The 17,042-nt window shown below is 38.4% G+C and overlaps 1 protein-coding gene across 10 annotated transcripts in view; it reads right to left on the bottom strand.

Moving 5' to 3' along the window:
• Positions 1-17,042, bottom strand: part of NRG3 (neuregulin 3) — a 1,104,341-nt gene that overhangs the window by 618,181 nt on the left and 469,118 nt on the right. For all 10 annotated transcript variants that reach the window (XM_074339699.2, XM_074339707.2, XM_074339700.2 and 7 more), the window contains exon 2: positions 16,294-16,423. In XM_074339699.2, coding sequence (XP_074195800.1) covers positions 16,294-16,423 — 130 coding nt within the window. The remainder of the gene's footprint in view (positions 1-16,293; positions 16,424-17,042) is intronic.

Raw genomic sequence — 17,042 nt, 5'->3', positions numbered from 1 at the left:
GCATGCCTTTTTCATATTTACAAAATAAGAGGGTCTGCTTAAATAAAATGTTTGCTACAAGGTAACTTATTGTGCCTGCCTATACAGAGAATGAACTGGCAGCTTCTGTAGATCAAAATATATAATATTAATACATGAATAAAATGAACGTGTCATTCACTTGTTTAATACTCCTTATTGGTTTTCCATCGTCAAAAATTCACTTGTTTAGTAAAAATAAAATAAAAATTCACATTGCATTCATATAAGGAATGTGAAGTGTTTATTAATCAAAGACATGGATATTAAATAATAATGATGGGCAAGCTTACACATATTAAATTAGCAAAAGAAGTTTAAGTATTCAATGCAGGCAAGATAATTATGGTTAAAGAGCCGTGAAAATGTGCATATCCTTGGGCCAAGAAACTTCACTTCAACATTTCAATTCCAAAGAAGTACTACAAGAGAAGCACTCCATCTGTACACACATTTTCCTGAGTCACCTAGCACAAGCTTGACAGAGTGAGTGCTCAATCAGTGTGAATGGAAGAGAAAGAACGAAAAGAGAGAATGAGGGGGGGGAGGGAGGGCGGGAGGGAGGACAATTAAAAAGTTTTCTACACATGCAGCCATGGAAAATTGCTAAATGTGGGTACCATGACTAGTGCAATAATAAGTAACCTTAAAGTGACACCTGTGGAGACCCATGTGGTCATACGGAAATATGTCCTTAAGTCATGATGATACCAGGGCACATCACTCGTCAGCATCTGAGAAACAGTAGTCTCATTCACTGCTTCCAAAATTTGTCTCAATAATGGAACCATCTGAATGCAAGAGTCTTGGGTGCCATCTGAATACCTAATTTTTTAACCATCATCCTCAGTGATCCTTACACTAAAGTTTGACAAGGTTGAAGATCAAGAGTTTGAAAGTCAAACAGAACTGTAGCTGGTGCTGGGGCCTGCCATGGGCTGAATGTCCTTGGAGAAGCTACCTTCCCTCTTGTAGATTCTTTCTTGACATCAAATGGGGACAAAACATTCCTTTGCAGATTTAACATGAGGACTAGGTGGGCAATGAAATAGTGTATAAAATCAAATTTCTGCTTTGCACTTAGTAGGTGTAAAATAAAAGATGGCTATTAGCATTTTAATATATATATATATATATATACACACACATATATACATATATATATATATATATATATATATATATATATATGGCTTATTTTTCAGTTACAAATGGCATACAATACTATATTAGTTTCAGGTTACAACATAATGATTACACATTTATGTAACTTACAAAACAATCACTCCAATAAATCAAGTACACATCTGACACCATACATAGTTATTACAATATTATTGATTATATTCCCTGTGCTATACTTTAAATCCCCATGACTATTTTATAACTACCAATTTGTACTTCTTAAACCCTTCCCCTTTTTCACCCATCCAACCAAACCCCTTCCTATCTGGCAATCATCAAAATATTCAATGTATCTATGAGGTTTGTTTGTTTGTTTGTTTCTGTTTTGTTTATTTTGTTTTTTAGATTCTACCTGTAAGTAAACTCATATGCCATTTGTTTTTCTCTGTCTGACTTATTCTACTCAAGCACAGTACTCTCTAGGTCTGTCCATGTTGCTGCAGATGACAAAATTTCATTCTTTTTTATGGCTGAGTAATATTCCATTGTACATATGTACCACCTCTTCTTTATCCATTCACCTGTTGATAGACACCCTGGTTGCCTTCACATCTTGGTTATTGTAAACAGTGCTGCAATGAACATACGGATGCAAATGTCTCTTCGAAATAGTGTTTTACTTTTCGTCAGATAAATACTCAGAAGTGGGACTACTGGGTCCTTCTTCGGCTCTTGTTGTAGCCTTCGTTTTAAAATCTATTTTGTCTGGTATAAGTATTGCTAAACCATCTTTGTGTTGTTGTTTCCATTTTCATGAAATATCTTTTCCCATCCTTATTTTTATTCTGTGTGTGTCTTTTGATCTGAAGTGAGTCTCTTGTAGGCAGCATATGAAAGGGTCTTGTTTTCTTATCCATGCAGCCACCCTATGTCTTTTGATTGGACCATTTATCCCATTTACATTGAAAATAATTGTTGATAGATACGTAGTTATTGTCATTTTATTATTCATATTTTTGGTATTTTTCTTCTTCTTCGCCGTCTTCTCCTTCATCTTCTCCTTCTCCTACTTCTCCTCAGAGAAGTCCTTCTAACATTTCTTGTAATACTGGCGTGGTGTTGGTGAATTCTTTTAGCTTTTTCTTGTCTGGGAAGCTCTTTATCTGTCCTTCAATTTTAAATGATAGCTTTGCTGGGTAGAGTAATCTTGGTCATAGGTCCTAACTTTGCATCACTTTGAATATTTCTTGCCAATCCCTTTTGGCCTGCAAAGTTTCTGTTGAGAAATCAGCTGACAGTCTTATGCAAGCTCCTTTGTACATAACTAACTTTTAAGATTCTCTCTTGCTACTTTTAAGATTCTCTCTTGGTCTTTAACCTTTGGCATTTTAATAACGATGTCTTTTGGTGTGGGCCTCTTTGGGTTCATATTGTTTGGGACTCTCTATTCTCCCTGGGCTTGTATGTCTCTTTCCTTCACCATATTGGGGAAGTTTTTGTCATTATTTCCTCAAATAGGTTTTCAGTTCCTGGCTACCACTCTTCTCCTTCTAGTACCTCTATATGAGAATATTGGTACGGTTGATGTCATCCCAGAGGCCCCTTAAACTCTCATTTATTTTTTTTAATTCACTTTTCTTTTTGTACTGATTGGCGGTTTTCTTCTACCTTACCTTCTATATTGCTGATTTGATCCTCTGCTTCATCTAATCTACTGTTGATTCCCACTAATGTATTCTTCATTTCAGTTATTGCATTCTTTATTTCTGACTGGTTCTTTTTAATGTTTCCTATCTCTTTGTTGAAGTTCTCACTGAGAACACTGAGCCTCCTTATGACCAGTATTTTGAACTCTGTGTCCGGTAGATTGCTTGTCTACATTTTGTTTAGCTTTGTTTCTAGTGCTTTGTTCTGTTCTTTCTTTTGGCACATGTCCTTGTCTCTCCATTTTGGCTGCCTCCCTGTGATCGTTTCTATGTATTAGGTAGGGCTGCTATGTCTCTCAGTAGAGCAGCCTTATATAGGTGTCCTGGGGAGTCCAGCGGTGCATTCTCCCTGGTCACCTGAGCCAGATGTGCCCCTGTGTGTGTTGTGTGTGCATTCCTGTTGTAGTTGATCCTTGGTTGCTGTCTGCAAGTCAGTGGGAAGGGTTGTTTGTAAGGAATGGCTGTGACTACAGTGGAGAAGGTGTTGTGCAGGGGCTGACCCTACAGAGTAGGATTCACTTTAGCAAGGATCTGGTGCCTGACTAGACTGTCTTTTGTGTGTAGTGACATGGCCAGCTGGTGTTCTGGCTTAGTCTGAAGCTGGCTACCAGGCATGTCAGCCCTGCAGTCTCCTGGGAGGGGCCCTGCCACAGGTCAAGTTCAGCCACAGCCTTTGCCCTTCTTGGGGCCAGCTGGTATGATCCCCAAAGCAATCTGCAGATGGATGCCACCTGCGCTGGCCTTGGATGTGTCTGGGAGAAGCCAAGCCATGAACCAAGGCCAGCTGCCAGTAGTGCAAGGCTTGGGGTTGCTTAGCAAGAGATCCAGGGCATGTGGAGGTCAAATGATGCTTGCTTGGGTTTTGTGAACCTTTGAGAGATTTTAGGAAAGTCTGCAGCATGAGCCAAGACAGGCCATTTGCATGGAAAAACCACTGGAAGTGGCTTTAGTAGGCCCCCAAGATGGGTGGGGTGGAGTCTCAGGTCATCACTAAGGCAGGGTGGCAGGTGTTAGCCAGGTTGATGGAGACTCAGATATGGTGGCTTGCCTGCATCTGCACACTGGGAGCAGGGGTGGGGGTTAGGCTCAACAAAAAATGGATTCTGCTAGCCCTTCTGTCTGTGAGAAAGCTGCCCCTCCAGCCCTCACCCTGCAGCCAGACAATTCCTCTTATGTCTCTGGTGCTTTTCAAGCTGCTGCCCCAGCACTGGAACTCAGAGAGAATGAGTCTGTCACTGGGTAAGTCCATGAGTGGGCCCTTTAGGAGAAAAGTCTGAGACCCCAGCAGCCCTCATCTCACTGAGCCACAATCTCCTCTAGTTTTCATAGCCAGAAGTTGTAGGGACCTCTCTTCCTGGGCTAGGGATCCTGGTGTGGGGCTGGGAACTTTTGCTCCTCAGGGAGGAACTCTACAGCTGAGATTTCCCTCCAGATTTTTAACAGCAACACATTTGTATGGGACCAGCTCATTCCACATCTCCACACTTCCTACCAGTCCTGAGTTGGCTTCTTCTAGATGTCCTTAGTTGTAAGACTTCTATTCAGGCAGACTTCAGGTGATTCTCAATTATGGTTGTTCTGTAGTTTAGTTATAATTTTGATGCCATCATCAGTGAAGGCAAGCACAGCATTTATTGACTCTGCAATCCTGACAGGAAATCCCCCACTATTAGCATTTTTGTTGTCTCCCATTTAACACCTCAGTTTTGTCCTCTGAAAAATGTGGGCAATAAATATTGTCTAGGGATCTTTCCATTTACAAAATTTACTGAGTAGGTGGCAGCTTCCAGAAGCAAAGATGAATTCACAACCTAGTGAGAGAGTCAGGTAGGTGAACAGTAATATTATAATAGAAACAGAAGTTTTACTCACAGATGAATAATTTGGTAGATTCAGATAATGTTTCATTTAACTTGTCGGGGGGAGATCAAAGCTGCTATTTAATATCATTAAAACAATCATTATGTCTTTCACATGTTCTAACTCAGGCAGAAAGGAAAAGGCTTTCCAGAGCACCGACAATAAAACCTTGTCTCAGAGTGTAAGGCTTCTATGTGACTTCAACTTTGGCTGTAAATTAGCCTAGGAAAACACCTCAAACTGTAGCAAAATTATGACCTTATTTAAAGTGATGCTTTATCAGCTTATTGTTTCTGCCAATTTTTTCCAAGCTAGTATTTTTTTTTACTCTCCACTGTCCTACTATTAGCCTCTGTTTTAAAAGTGCTGGAGAATGGTTTTCCTTCAGTGATAGAGCTACCCACTGACACCCCCCTCCAGCCTGAGGCTTAAAGCTGAGATTTCCTAATTGAATTTGTTCCCTTCAGGAGCACAGGGTCATTGGGATCAATGTGTGGTCCAAGGATTCCATGGAGGCCAGACTCAGGGCATGCCAGCCTGTTGGCATCACTTTAGTGTCTATAAACCCCCATCTTGGATCCCCCCTGTGCCCCAAAGCCTAGAACATGTTTGTTTAATTAAGTCTTCTGTTGAAATAACTCCTTTCCTTGATGTTAGGTCTAACTGCATTTCCGATGTGTTTAAATGAAAAAGTAGTCTTTGAGAAACTAAAAAGCCACTGTGTTTTAGGAACTCTTACATCCTTTCTTCCTCCGGTTTCTGCTGTATGTCCAAGTCACTGTATAAGCCAAAATACCAAAATTCTACCTGAGCCACTATAAGGTAAACCCTACTTGGCTATCTAACTTTGATTTCCTGTGGGCCTCACGGCAGTTCTACTAGAAAAAAGAAATATATTTTAGTTGGGAAAATGTAGGACACATTACTTGAACATGCCAATAAGTATCTCTAAATGTAACTCCCTCACATTATCTCTGAATAATTGAACAATGACTGATGGTCAAGACATCCTTGAATGGGTATGTTTAATTTCTTAGGAAAATTTTAGTGCTAGAAAATCATTTCATATATCTAAGATGCTAATAAATTATTTTATATTGTAGCTATTAAATGGTCTTTGTAAATATTTCATATATGTATGTAGATTAAAATAATGTTCAATAAAGAAAAAGAATCTTGATTTCATAATTTAATTAATGTGACACTTATTACGTTAGGAAAACCATATTCTTGTCTGCTCTTTCCAACTCACCATAAAAATTCACAGTTTAAGGGGATAGAATTAAAAATGTCATCATGCCCTGATATTTTGAGAACCATCTGGATACAAGAAAATAATTCATAAAATAAGTAACCAATTGCATAAGGAATTTATAATATGAAACTGATTATTTTTAATTGCACCTAAAATAATTTTGAAATTTCCTCTATGGAGTTTAAAAGGAATGTTCTCCAACAGCAGCTCAACTCTCCATGCCTTTGTTGCAAAGCAGGAGCAGAATTCAAAATGAGAAATGACAAGGTTCTCATCTTTCCAAATGCACACCCATATGTTATTTCCTCTCACAAGCTCTCACTGGCTTCAGGACCATTGGTTTTTTGAGTCTTCTATATAGATACGAGCTATGCATGTATAGATCATATCAACTGAATGATATAGATCACAGAACCTGTCATATTAAATTGAACTAGAAAATGCCCATCTCAACTGCTCTCTTATGAGTTTTTCAGAGAACATATATCACTATATTACTATCACCTTTCATTGGACCTGGAACATTGAATATGCTAAATAAGCATTGGCAGAATGATGGAAATAATGTATACAAGCGCCGTTTATTTTCTAGGGTATGTAGAATAGGACTAAATATACATTCGATAGCACTCACATTTAAACACATTCTATATCATTCACATATGTCATATGTCTCCAAACAAGATATTCCCCAAACCACATTCAATGTCTTCATTTGTTCCTGTTGCTTCCTTTAATTGTATTCTCAATTTCTCATTTGTTAAAACGTGCATAAGTGTTTTATATGACTTCATTAGATGAAATCATTTCCTCTAAGTTTACCAGTTTTGTAAGGATTTCCCTGCTATACCAAGTGCAGGCTTTGGTGCCCAGTGATAATCAGTGTTCACCCATCATGGAAGCCTATCACACTGGATTGTGTTGACTTCTCTGTGTTCCAATAACAGCTAGTTTTATAAAGGAAGGGACCTTTTTTCTTGTTTACCATTGAGGCTCAGTGTCCTGCATGATGCCAGATACCTAGTAAATATACCATACATGTATGTGTGTGCATAGGACTGATTTTGCTTTAAGCTATTTTCCTGATATTCATAAAACCACCAACAAAGCTGTGATCATAAAGCAAAAAATTAAACTACAAAATAAAATTCAGAAACGCTTTCTTCAGTTTCTTTCTAAAACACAAGGAGGACTTGGTCCTCTTGTCACACTCTTAGTTTTCACAAATAATAGCTAGGTATATATGTAACTAAGCAGAATACAAATTCCATGTTGACGTGTACTTTCACAGATTTGGGTACAGTAGAGAGACCCTGGGCTCAGGGGGCCCCCTGCTCTGCCTTCTCATCCAGACCTTGCCTGTACTTAGTGACTAGGGAACTCTCAGCTTATTGGAGGAAAGTGGGGATAAAAACACAGAGATTGTACAATCTTATGAAATTTATATTAAGAAAAGCACATAGCATGTGGTGGTTTGCTTTTCTACGAATTTGAGTTTCACATAAATTACTATTAGGGCAACCCTACATCCTATTTTGCTTGGGGCATTCCCAGTTTATGCCTATTTTACAAAAGAAATTATTAGAAGTGCTCATTACATCTCAAATGGTTTTGAATTTGGATAACTATCTATATTATCACTCAGATTTTAATATGTTGGGAAACTAAAATATGTATATTTTAAATATATATATATATATATATATATATATATATATATATATATATATATTAATTTAAATGTTTTATTTTCAAGCAGTTGGGATTTCAGAATTCCTGGACCACTGGGATTTTAGAAGAGAAAGATTGGTTGTGGAAACGTTAAGTGTGTAGTCCATGGACTTAGCCTGCGTAGTGTGAATCTTTATAACCCGGATAACCTGAGTGCTGTGTAACCTGGGAAATGCCCAACCTCAGTCATGTCCACCTCCCTCCCAGGGCTGCTATGGGTGCCTGACACACAGGAGCACCGTACGCACATCACCCAGGCTTATTCCTTCAGCTAGATTTGCTCATGCTCTTCCATTCAAGAACAGTAATTTACCAGAGGTACTCCAAGATGGACATTTTGGTACATTCATAGACAATGTGATTTGGTCCTTAAGTCCTGTTTTCTATTTTTCCTTCAAATGCTCAGACAAAAGTGAATAGGAAAGAAATACCATCTTCAGGAAGGTGGAAATACTGCCCAATGCTCTCAAACTTAGACTAGAGAAAGCATCCTCTTATTAGTAGAGGGTGGGCTGCAGAAGCATTTCCAAATTCCCTCACTGCCCCAGGAGATGAGACAGAACATCCCAGGTACCGCTGTCCTGTTTTCAGAAGGCTTTTACTGGAACGTCTGTCTGAGAAGCCCGCACAGCAGGGGCTGTGGTACCATGGTTAATGCTGTCCACGTCTGTACAGATAGACCATCTCTGGCTAAAATGATATTTGTGAACAGATTCTGAATTTTTTAACTAAAATGGGTGAAATAATCTATAATCCACTTAAACTTCAGCGTATGCTTTCACATCATCCTGGCTTCCAGACTGCTCCAACCTTAGCAGGGCTGTGATCCCCACTGGAAGGAAGCAGATGCCTGGAGAAACACCTCCAGGGCTTGCTGTGAAGGATACCTGAAGGGGCCTCAGCCAGAAGAGTCTGAACTGTACCAGGGGAGGAGCATTTTCTCCATATTCCTCTCTTCAGGACTGTGGAAAGGGAGAATTCCCCTGACAAAAGGTAACCTCTTGTTTCTTCTTTTCTCCTAAATTTATTGCTGGAATAATGACAGTGACCCTTGATTCTGAAAAGTGTTCTTGCCCATGACCAGGTATGACAGTGCTTATAAATCATGCGTCCGGGTCAGTTTTCTTTATCTCCCATTAGTGGGTATGGGCGGAAGCCTGTGTGCTGGGAGACTCCGGGTGCCCATCAGGAGTCCCTGGCACAGATAAAATGATCTGTAAACAGAGCTGTGCAGATAACACAGCAACACATGCCCCTTAGCACAGCATACCTCACTTACTCCGCCAAGCTACCTGCTTATACCAGACAGGTGCTCTTCACTTATAGCGATCCTCACAATGACCTGGTAGTATAGTAATGTGACTACCCCCATTTAACAGATAAGAAAACGGAGTCAGAGAGAATGTGTGTCATGTGTCAGTCTGCTAGGTAGTGGAGGAGCACTGAATCTAACCAGCCAATCCAAACGTCAACCATTAATACAATCATGACAACTTACACTGATGAAGTAGGAAAGAACAAATATTTTTCTTCCTAAAGCTCTATGTTCAACAAGAAGAAAATTTTGGAAAATCAAGAATTGGTTGCAGAATTGGAGAAATAACAGAAAATTGCTAACATGTCAGAATATCAGAATTAGCAGTGAGAAGCCCGGGCCTCAGAATATACATGGAATCCTTTGGCGGGACCCGTCTCCCCCTTTAAACCTGAGCCTCCTCTTAGTGACGTAGGCACATCATACCCACTCAACTTCTCTCACAGGATTCCAGCAAACAGGCCTTTGCTTGGTTTCAATATGAGCAGAATAGAGCAGAAGCGAAGAAAAGGGAAGAACTATCATGTACATAATGTCTATTGTACATTTAGAGTTTTCCACATGTTGCTGCTTTCATTTCTTGCATCGACCTTTTGCTACAGATATTATTTATTTATTTATTTATTTATTTATTTATTTATTTATAATGAAGAACTGAAGGTTACATGACTTGCAAAAAACTCACACAGCCAGTATGAAGCTGAGCCGAGCTGTTAAGTCAGATCTCTCCATCCTGAACACCTACATGTGCCTTGTGTACCTCTTATCCCATCAGATAAGGCCTCTATTTAAAAAAAAAAAAAAAAAAATATATATATATATGCCAATTCTTGGATACAACAAAAACTCCAAATCATAACAACCATCTCAAGAAACTCCAATTCATGCTTCAACTAGAGCTGCCAAACACATGAGAACATATTAAAATAAGGTAAAAATCTTTGGCCATTAACTAAAAGATGGGTTATTATTCTTTATTAAATGTGCCTTTCTGGTCTTTTGCTTGATATTTAAGTAACCCTTTCAGAATACCAGCTAGGTTCCAATGCAAACAAGTGAAACTAGATGAAGTAAACCACTGCCTAAGTGTCATCAAGTTGCAAAACTGCATACATTGTGTTGTTCTTTGTTTGCTTTTTGAGCTAATGAGACAATTGTGACAAACTTTATCCACTGAAAAGAAAGAGACCTGTGGTTATAATTTGGCTCATATCTTCTTGTCAAACACAATCAGTAGACCTCTGCTATGAACATGGATACTGCAAATTATTTAAATTATGTCTGGGCTGTGGCAAACATCCTCAGGAACATTTATCTAATGAACTTGAAAATTAGTCCAAGGCCCTTCACCCTGCTATTCAATTCCATTCTGCAGAGACAAAGCTACGAGGCTCGGATTTATAGATATTTCAGCCTTCATCCTCTCCTGTCAGTGGAGTTCAGGGATATATGCCAACACTCCATTTCCATTCTGACTTGCTTTAACCACAGAAAACCATTAGCTGTTGCTCTCAGAGCACTTACTGGAGAACCATTTGATAAAGAGGACACTCAGTGGTGGACGAGCTAATGGACCTCCAAAGTGACAGAGCAAAGCCCTGACAGGGATGGTTCTGTAATTTTATACACTAAATCATAGGAATATGGTCACATTGTGCCCAATCAATTCTCTTAAAAATGGAAGCTTTGATTTTCAAAACCTACTCCGGCAGAACTAGGCACAGTAAGAGCAGCAACTCCTTGTGGGGTTCTGCTCCCTTTTCAATCACTTCTCCCACTCACTGATTCCTCTGAGCATTTTACCCAGATTGCTGCACAGACCATCAGCCCCCTTTTGGAAGTATTGCCTCAGGCAATGGACGCTATTGGACCTCTTTCCTCTTTTTCTAGCAGTTCCATATTTCAAGTGATTCAAGTATCTTCAAGTGAATTGCTTGATAGATTTCCAAAATGATCACTACAGGTCCAATTCAACTCAAATGCCATTCTTCCTAAAGTTTTGAAAATCCATTTTTGCAGCGAGACTGAATGAACTTCAACTCAGTAGAGACACGTCCTTTTAACTTAAATTTAGCCATAGAACACACTGGACCCATTCAAATGCTCAGCAATCTTTTCAGTTACAATGGCTACCCCTTTCACTCTAGTAAAGTATATTACAGATAGCACCATTTCTCAAGCTCTTAAAAATTCTAGAGATGGCATAAACTATGCTAGAGAATACCCAGCTTTGATTCAGAATATTTTGATTAAGGGGTTTCTAGTGACTTGCTTTCCTTTTCCTTGTGTAGCTTCATTTATGTAGGATGTGTCTCCCTATTATTTAATCCATTTTTTTAAATGTTTCAAAACACAAGAAGTTAGCATGGAAAAGAATTGCTGTAAAGCATATAAATAAATTATTAATAAAAGAAGGGGCAAACACATTCAAGTAGGCATGGTAGCGTTCAATCTGAAAAGGCTTAATTCAAAATTCTTTGAGCCAAATAAACGTGAATTATAATGACTTCGATTTAACACAGACAGGGACACTGTCTTTCTTAATGGAAAGATGAGAAGCAGGGGCCGAGTGTCTTACCCAGGTGTTACGTAAATGAAATATATGTGCAATGTAGAGATTTTACAAAATTCATAGGCTCAAAGAAGAAAATAGCTGTAAATCCCATTAGCCTTTTTGTTTATTTCTTTTTCAATATTTGAATGCTAGTATATGTTCAACTTTGCAATTTTATAACCTGATTTACATACATAACATGATATAATGAGCATTTTCATGTCCTCCAAACATTTTGAAATGTCCAGACATCTAAATTCAGGGGAATTTTTGGCTATTACAAATAAACCTGTGTTGAACATCCTTACAAGTAAATCTGCATATACAGCCTGCAGGCTAAATTCTTAAAAACAACACAAAGATTTGGAAACATACAGAATCATGATCTGCAGAAGGTATTTAATAATGTGTCCTCCCTCAAGTATGACCATGTTCCCTCTGCACCCTCATCAGAGTATTTGCTTTTATAAATCATTAAATATGATAGTCAAACAAAAAAAACTAATTTGCATTTCTTTCTGAAGCTGGGTATTTTTCATGTTCATTGTTTATTTGCATTCTTTTCTACAAGAAGAGTATGTTCCTTTCCTTTGCCCATTTTCCTGCTGAGGTTTCATTTCACTGTTACTTTTATTCATCTGTGTGACTTCTTAAGAATAGTAATCCAGTCATATTTGTTGTACAGTTTACTGGGATTTATCTATCTTTAAATTTTGTTCCTGATTTATGATATTCAGCTCAAAAAACAATGTTGTAACAATACAGTTATTTTCTTCCTGCCACTGCTTATAGCTCAAAAGGTCCTTTCAACTGCTGACATAAATAAATATGGAATGCTATTTACTATTTTCCGAAGACTTTACTTACTAATTACCTGAACTTCTGAATTCGTTAAGAACAACTTTTGGTATAGAAGAAGGAAGTGAAAATCCAACTTTGATTTGTTGTTCCTGACAATCAACCAAATTGATCGAACAATCAGTCTTTCCATTTTCCTCCTATTTATGAATCTCTCCTTATTCTGCATGAAGTTCCACTCTATGCCAATTTTTCTTTGTACTAATCAGTCAGCCAATGGTCTTGACTTTATAGTATATTTTAAATTCATCAAGATGAAGTTTGCCTATTTATTTATTGTTCTTTAAAATCTCTCTGTCAAGTTATAGTTAGGACTTTTGTATTCCTTTGAAAATTTTTATAGCATGTTCTATAATTTCTAATTATTCAAACTATAATTAAATTTTCAAAAAATCTGAAAACACACTAAAAAGAGAACCAATAACAAACAGAAGAACATGAAACCCCCCTTATCCCAAGATTCCCACTGTTAAAATTTTTTTAGCATATACTTTCAGGATCTCTATCAGGGATAATCTAGCTATTTTTGCTACTGTTCTTCCTTGGTTCATAAAGAGAAAAGTATCAGAGCATGATCAATTTTGTATGACGTAGAAAAACTTTTTTGATTCAGTTTATTAGAGGATTAGAATTTATTCTTAAAATACTAGAAAACGTACTCTTAATTTCTCTCAGAGTTGAATGTCTAATCTTTCGAGACACGTAAAAAGTAAACTATTTCATGAGCAACATTCATGCACACCTCTTTACAGTGGTGTCCCCATATACTACATCATGTTTTATTTAACTGGAAACCTAATCCAGTTAGTAATGTATCATAAAGATACCCCTGGTCGCCTACCAGTCATGCAAAATTACTTTCCCTTGTTTTATTTCCTAATGATGAAGTATTTCACTTACTCCAATTATATTATGAAGTGCATTGCCATTTAATTCCTAAGTTCATTTCTGAATGTATTTATTCAACAGATATCTTGGTGATAGGAAGTGCTCAATAAATATTTGTCAAATAGAGAAGAATGAATGAAACATACTACTTAAATAGAGTGCTGTACAAAATGCCACATTATTAATAGCTGCATTGGACATCTTAGAAGTGGCTGCTGCAGGAACAAATGTAAGCCTTTTCTTCACAGCAAAGCCTGAGAGATGAATAGTAGGCACGGTGAGGTGTGATTTATTCATACACACAAGTAGGAGATTTATAGGCATCTATTAACCTACTCAAGTTCTCATGCTGTCTTAGGCTGGTTTTCTCTCATGATTAGCTATGTGGTGACTCTGTGTTAAATAATAGGTTGACTGTGATAAAATATGCAAAAAACATGAAGACAGATGGTCAAAAATATTATACACGTACATTGTTCTAGTTAAACCACAGATATATCTCTGCCTGTGTATGCTACAAAAAAAAAAAAAAAAAAAAAAAATAGACACGCACTTATACATACAAGCAAAGGATTTTTTTCTCTGGACCTGAGATCCATCGTCATAGACAAGGCTATGTCTCTGAAATAATTCATATGCTGAAGTCTTAATGTCTGGGACTTTAGAATGTAACCATATTTGGAGAAAGGGTCTTTATAGAGGCAATTAAGTTAAAACAGGGTCATTGGAGTAGACCCTAATCCATTAAGACTGGTACCCTTATAATAAGAGGAAATTTGGATACAGACACGTACAGAGTGAAGAAATAACAGGACAGCCATCTCTTAGCCAAGGAAAGAGGCCAGGAAGAGTCCTTTCTCTCATGGCCCCAGGAAGGGAACAACCTGCTGACATCTTGACCTCAGACTTGTAGTCTCCAGAACTGTGAGAAAATAGAGTTTGTTGGTTTAAACCACCCAATCTGTAGTAATTTGTTACAACAGCCCTATCAAATATGTCCATGAACTAATAGAGAATACAGTGAGAAAGAGTCTTGAGAAAGATTAAGAATTATTTTGTCCTTTTCAACATTTCAGTTTTGGAAAAAATGAATCATACCATCCTACACACTGTAGTGGGGCCTGAGCTGATCCTTCCTTGGGGTAAAACACCATTGGGAAAGTCACTGGACTTAGTGAGACTTCTGATTCATCCCCTCATCAGTTGATTAGAAATTCAAACGCAGTTGATTATACGGCCCACTTCCATGTTATGATCCTATGACATTGGCAGAGGTAGTATGTGACTGTGTATCTGAAAGAGCATGGAAGCACTTCACGCTTTGAAAGGGCAGACCATTCTTGGCTTCTCCCTTGAGGTTTCCAAGTCACTTATGTGCTTTCTACCTACCATGTTTCCTCGAAAATAAGACCTACCCAAACAATCAGCTCTCATGTGTCTTTTGGAGCAAAAAATTAATATTAGATCTGGTATTATATTATATATTATATTATATTGTATTGTATTGTATTGTATTATATTATATTATATTATATTATATTATATTATATTATATTATATTATATTATATTATATTATATTATATTATATTATATTATATTAATCTTTGCTCCAAAAGACGCATTAGGGCTAATTGTCCAGCTAGGTCTTATTTTGGGGGAAACACGGTATGTCTGTGTTGACCTAATAAATGTAACAAGAGAGATGAATGTAGGGGGAACCATTCCCACCTCCCTTCCTCCCCAACACAGGCTCACAGAGAACAGGAACGGGGTGTACATTTCATAAATGGCACTTCCCAAGTCACAGGAAAGGCACTGTGTCAAGGTGGAAAGGTCACAGTTGTTCATCCTGACACAGAGAGCTGCTACTATCACTAATCAGATCTCCCAAATGCGTGCCCTGCCCACTATGGCAACTCATCCCCAGTGGGGTGGAGTGGGCTCCAGGCAGGATGTGCCGACACGTGCTTGCTTCATAACTATAGGATGCATTTCTCTGTGCCATCTTCATAAAACAACATGGAATAAAGTGTTACAACAGCAATACAGAGAGAAAACTCATAATTTTTCATGCCTCACAATTCATAATAATTAATTTAATAACTGTGCCATATGAGAAGAGTAATAACTAAAGAGAAGGAAAGGGGTGTGGGCATACACAATCACTGAAGCATATACAATTGTAAGGGAAAACCAAATTACCAGGGTAGTGCTGGAAATAAAAGCTTGGTGGGAAATATTTTTCAGATGCTAATTTGAGTCTTCTTTGGTGCCTTAAAGCTGCAGTGTCTACAGGTGCACTATTTATCTCCACTTGTCTTTATTTTTAGCAGTTATGTAACCTTATGTCTCTAAAAACCAATTAAACGCCTTAATCTCTACTGGGAATTTTCCCCAAATAGTTCTCTACCTAGACCATAACACAACTATGATTTCATTTACAACATCTTGCTGGAAAGTGTTTCATCATCAGAAGTGTTAAAAAAATGTATTGAAATTAATAAACGAAGGCAGAATCAAAATGAGATGCGGCTTTCTCTGGGCACAGTTACAGTCTCTGGGGTTTGGTACACAATAATCACTGAGACACTAGATCTTAGATGGGCACTTTGCTTTGTCATGCCCTGGTCTGTAGGTTCCCAGGAAGGAATTTTTTCTGAGTATAAGCATATGTGCCTAAGACCCACACCAAAAACACAGGCTTCTACAGTGAGCGAATAATTATTTCTGTTAAACTGGTAGTTAGAAAAGTAAACCTTCCTTTACTGGGTCAGGCAAAATTCACACCTTTAGTTCAGTTTTACATTCCTCAAATATGAAAGACACCCGCCTTTCCCATCTCATGTTAAGCCTCTTGCTCTCGCCATTCAAACCACTGGAGTGCAAGCATCACACAGTATATTCAGGAAGCTCAACACCAACTTCCCCCACCAGGCTTCCCTAGGGGCCTGCCCTTAATGCCAGTGGGCACAGTGGCTTACCGACAGTGTTTATGGGATCCCGTCAGGGTTTCGATCACAAAGCACTCGCCATCGTTGAGACAGTATGCGAGGTCCTTGTCTCGGCAAGGTTTGAAGTGCTCAGATCGCTCAGTGGAATAAGTCGTCGTATCTGTCAAGGGAAGCACACAGGGAAATGCTGTTAGCGGTGGATTCTGACACCAGCAGAGCCTGGCATTGGCCCGGACCTGTGCACTGAGGCCTTCTCATGGTCAGTGCCCTTGGTCCCTCTAGACAAGCCCTCCACATAATGAAAAAATGTAACTGGATGTGACCACTTTACAGACTGAATGAGGTGTCCCCTCGAAATTCATATATTGATATCTAAACCACAATGTGGGGGCCTGTGGAGGTGATTAGGTCATGAATGGGGTTCATAATCTTATAAAATAGACCCCAGAGAACTCCCTCGCCCATTCCAGTCATGTGACGACACAGCAAGAAGATGGCCTTCGGTGAACCAGGAAGACCTCACCAGACAACGAATCTGCAGGCACCTTGATCTTGGACTTCCCCGCCTCCAGAACTGTGAGAAATAAATTTCTGTTGTGTATTATATGTCACCCAATCTATGATATTGTTAGGGCTACCTGGACTGACTAAGGCACACACTGTATCCAATTGTCTTATTTCTCCACTAGACTTTAACTGTTGGAATCTTTCAAGACAAGCCTCATTTGAAGATACGTTAACAGTAAAAGATGAATGATCCTGCAGTCAATCACCTCAAA

The sequence above is a fragment of the Rhinolophus sinicus genome, chromosome 15 (assembly GCF_057876585.1).
Source record: "Rhinolophus sinicus isolate RSI-liver-muscle chromosome 15, RSI-T2T, whole genome shotgun sequence".
NCBI classification, from domain to species: Eukaryota; Metazoa; Chordata; class Mammalia; order Chiroptera; family Rhinolophidae; genus Rhinolophus; species Rhinolophus sinicus.
The sequence above is the reverse complement of the archived record's forward strand: the minus strand, read 5'-3'. Positions and strand labels throughout refer to the sequence as shown.